Source organism: Colobus angolensis, unplaced genomic scaffold (genome assembly GCF_000951035.1).
Source record: "Colobus angolensis palliatus isolate OR3802 unplaced genomic scaffold, Cang.pa_1.0 Scaffold70, whole genome shotgun sequence".
NCBI classification, from domain to species: Eukaryota; Metazoa; Chordata; class Mammalia; order Primates; family Cercopithecidae; genus Colobus; species Colobus angolensis.
Window position 1 is genome coordinate 1691172 of NW_012120710.1, and position 4079 is coordinate 1695250.

General features: G+C 34.6%; 1 protein-coding gene across 4 annotated transcripts in view; it reads right to left on the reverse strand.

Annotated features, from left to right (window-relative positions):
• Positions 1-230: 230 nt before the first annotated feature.
• Positions 231-4079, reverse strand: part of IGJ (immunoglobulin J polypeptide, linker protein for immunoglobulin alpha and mu polypeptides) — an 11786-nt gene continuing 7937 nt past the window's right edge. For all 4 annotated transcript variants that reach the window (XM_011927119.1, XM_011927117.1, XM_011927118.1 and 1 more), the window contains 2 exons: positions 1886-1966; positions 231-1225 (listed from right to left, as the gene is read on the reverse strand). In XM_011927119.1, the coding sequence (XP_011782509.1) occupies positions 1015-1225; positions 1886-1966 (292 nt within the window). In that variant the 3' untranslated portion in view covers positions 231-1014. The remainder of the gene's footprint in view (positions 1226-1885; positions 1967-4079) is intronic.

Genomic DNA, 4079 nt, shown 5'->3' on the forward strand with positions numbered 1-4079 from the left:
AGAAGTTTTATGTACCATGATAAACATGGTATTTATCAGGAGAGATTTTTGCCCTTTTATTTAATTATGGGTATAAAATGGCAAAGCCATCTCAAATATGTGCATGTATGAGTTCTGTAATTAATGCATCATTACATCACACTTACAAACCGTTCATCAATAGCAAGTTAACTTACATAAAGAAAGTTAACATGAGCAAAATTTGTCCAACAAATTATTTCACACAGGTATATGCTTATGAATCTATTTAATTGCTCAGACTGTGCTAGAGAATACGTACCAAGAAATACATATATTGCATAAGGTTCAGTACAAAATGGATGGTTTCAATTGGGAATTTCTTACACCAACCTGATTATGAAAAAAAGAAGTCTGTATCATCTACTTCCAAGTCTGTTATGTCCAAATATATTTTTAATTATGCATTTATTTAGCTAGTTTTATACATATTAGAGATTTCACTTTAAATTATTTTTGTAAATAGATCTAGAACATGTTTTCCAATTATTATTTTCCTAATGAAGACATATATTTGATCTATGTTTATACATGTATATCCTCTACACAGTGAAACATTTTTTAAAGAGAATGGTAAAGAGAATGCGGAAGCTCTGACTCTCCAAGGCAAAGGCAAAACAAAAAAAAGAAGGGGGGGAAATGTGAGGAACATTTTATTACACCTCCTGATTTTTACTCCTTGAGTTTTATTTTCTCCCCTTGTTTATTTGTTTAATGCTAGAAACTGTATTCCTAAGGAAGCATACCTCTTTCAGGTGAGCATGATAATTGGCAGATTTTGATACTTAGAGTGTGAACATATAATTAAGAAGTGATTACCTAATAAAGATAACAATGTGACTATTTTAATTATTTTGGTGGCAGGGAGTTGGTTTTACATCATCCAAAAAAAAAAAACCCTGGTTTCAAATTCATTGGTAATCAATATGCTAACTTTCTGAATCAAAATGGAGAGCCTCTCAAGAAAAAGAGCTATGCAGTCAGCAATGACTTAAATTAGTCAGGATAGCAGGAATCTGGGGTTAAGGCTGTTTCCACCATTTTGGTCTCACCACCATATGTTAGTGGGACCACAGCTGTGTAGCACTTGTTTCTGTCATAAGTGTAGCAGGTCTCTGTAGCACTGTCTTCATCACAGATATTGCTCTGGGTAGCAGTAACTATCTGATTATCCAGCTCCACTTCTGTAGGATCACATTTTTTACAGCTGAAAAGCAAACATATGCATTAGACAATCCCCTCAAATGCTGTCTCAAAATGCGACTACACATTTCAATCCAAAATCAATTAGTTCTTGCAGCTCTGACGTGACAGCAAAGGATGACTCCTTTCAGACATAAGAAGCTCTACAATACAGAAGAGCTTATGGGATTTTCCAATCTTTAATATATATTAGTTGAAAATAAGCAATATGATTAATGATGTGATAATACGATTATTTTATCTATACCATACAGCAATTTCTACTGTGCTAGGCTTATTCCCAACTGTATACCTGTTTAAACAAGTTATTTATAGTGACAAGAAAGGGAGAATTTTTGTAAAAATTTGATGTTGGAGTCTGTCATTTCCAAAGAAACACCTGCCTGTTCATAAGATCAAATCCACGTATTGAACTATTAAGAGAAATTGGCCTTTCTATGAATGCCAATAATTTTTTCTTTAGAAAAAATGTATAGCTAAATTTTATCTGTGACACAGTTTTATGAATTTATGATACCTAATAATTAACATAGGAATTAATGTATTCAGATTATATTTGTAAATGTTTATACTCCAACATATTTTGAAAAACATTCTTACAAGGTTAAAATTAAAAGCTATTAACTTCCACATCTATGTTACTATGGAAAAAAATATATCTTACAGGTCAGACAAATGGTACACAAATTTGGTTCTCAATGGTGAGGTGGGATCAGAGATATTCTCCCTGTTGTTCAGAGGAACACTAAAAGAAAATAAAGAAAACAAAGTTAAAACAATGAAATACAGATATTGTTATTTTTGGTAATAGGTATACTGCCACTATTTCATCAGAACAGTACTTCTCATTGTATTTAGTACTCTATAAGCACTCTAGAGTAATACCATTACTCAGATTTTTATAGTAACTTGCTATGTTTTAAATATGTCTCATTCAAAATAAACCTCACAGCAACTCCGCTGTCAACTATCTTTGCTGACTTGGCAAATTTTTGCTTTTCCTTTAAAACTCAACTCAGGTTTTACCTCTGTAATAATTATATTGATGTTATCCTCACCCTTCAATAAACTTCTTCCTCTGCAGTCTCATTAATGCTCATATATATTTATTATATTGAATACCATATCATAGTTGCTTGTCTACAGAGTGGTTGCTTCCCTGGGCTATGTAAGTTCCTTGAGGTAAAAACATTTATGTATTCCCAGTGCCTAGCTAGGTATGTGGTATATGGAATATGTTCAATATTTGTGAAATGGACAGATAGATAAATAATATCTATTATAAATAAAGGAAGTCATAAATAGGAGAGGTTAGTGGTCCACCCAAGTTCACACAAAAATTAAGTAGCAAAGCTGGACTTTTTCATTGTGATGTCCTATGAAAATTAGATAATGATTGTCAACGAGTTCAGGTGATTTCATTAACTTTAAAATTTTTTTCATCTAAGTCATCATTCCTTCTCATATGCACCCCTCCCTATCAAAAGGAACAACAAAAAACTTGTGTTTCCTAACTCAGTATTTAGCAATACCATCCAAGCCAGAAACCTGGTTATCATACCTGAATCCTCCCCCATCACATATGTACTCAATCTCACAGTCCAGTTGATTGTAATTATTTTCGTGTGTGAAATCCATCCACTTGCCTCTCTTCTCATTATTACTGCCTTAATTCAGGACACCACTATCCTCTCCTAGATTATAACAATGTCTTCCTTTTGTCTTGACCCCTTCAAAGCACTGGTCACATTATGGCCAAACGTCCTTTCTATTTTACAAGCTTAATTTCCTTCTCTGCTTAAAACTTCTAGTGTCTCTCCACAGATAACAGGGTATCCTCACAATAGCATAGAAGGCACATCCTAAATATGCCCCTAACTCTCAGCTTCATCTCTCACAATGTCACGCTCCACAATGCATGCCAGCTGTAAACAATCACTTGCAATTCCACAAACGTACCATGCTTTTCTCATCTCCCATCTTAACAATAACAGTTCTAACATATAATACTGGTTACAGTGTGCCTGGTACTATGCTAAGCATATTACGTGATGATCTCATATAATCCTCACAGCAATCCTGTTTCCTTTTCCTGGAATGACCTGCCCCACCTATTAATTCTCTCACACCCCACACACATTTAGCCAGCAAACTCCTACTGAGCTAACAGCCATCATCCATCCCACCACTTATTCCAAACACCCTTTCCTGCCTCCCACTGCCACCCTTCTCCTCTCCCTGAGGATTGGACTGGGTACCCCTCCTCAGTGCTCCTATAACAACCCATGCCCGTTCCTATCATAGCACTTACAATACAGAATTGTAATTGCCTTTTTAATTGTTTAAGGTTTCCTGTTAGACTATAAATTCTCTTAAGAAATGGACTGTATTTTAAATAAACTGTTTTATCCCCACTGCCAACCCTTAATATTTGGCAGTTACTAAATAAACATTCGTTGAATGAATGAATGAATCTATTCTTAGTAAGACTGTAAAGACTCTAGTATCAGAAAAAGCTTTAAATAATGAGAAAGACAAGGTAATAAACATTTTTGAGAGGCTACTATAAGCCAAACACTGTTCTTTTATGAATTATTGTATTTAATCGTCACAATCCTATAAAGTATATGTGTATATATTCACACATACATACATATCCCTTTTTTTAAAGTTTAAGAAAAAGACTTAGTTAAGTAACTTGCCCAAAGTCACATCATTTTAGTAAGTAATGGAGTTGGGAATAATACCATAATGGCAGGCTCGGCATGATGGCTCATGCCCGTAATCCCAGCACTTCGGGAGGCTGAGGCGGGTAGATTGCTTGAAGTCAGGAGTTCAAGCCCAGCCTGGCCAACATG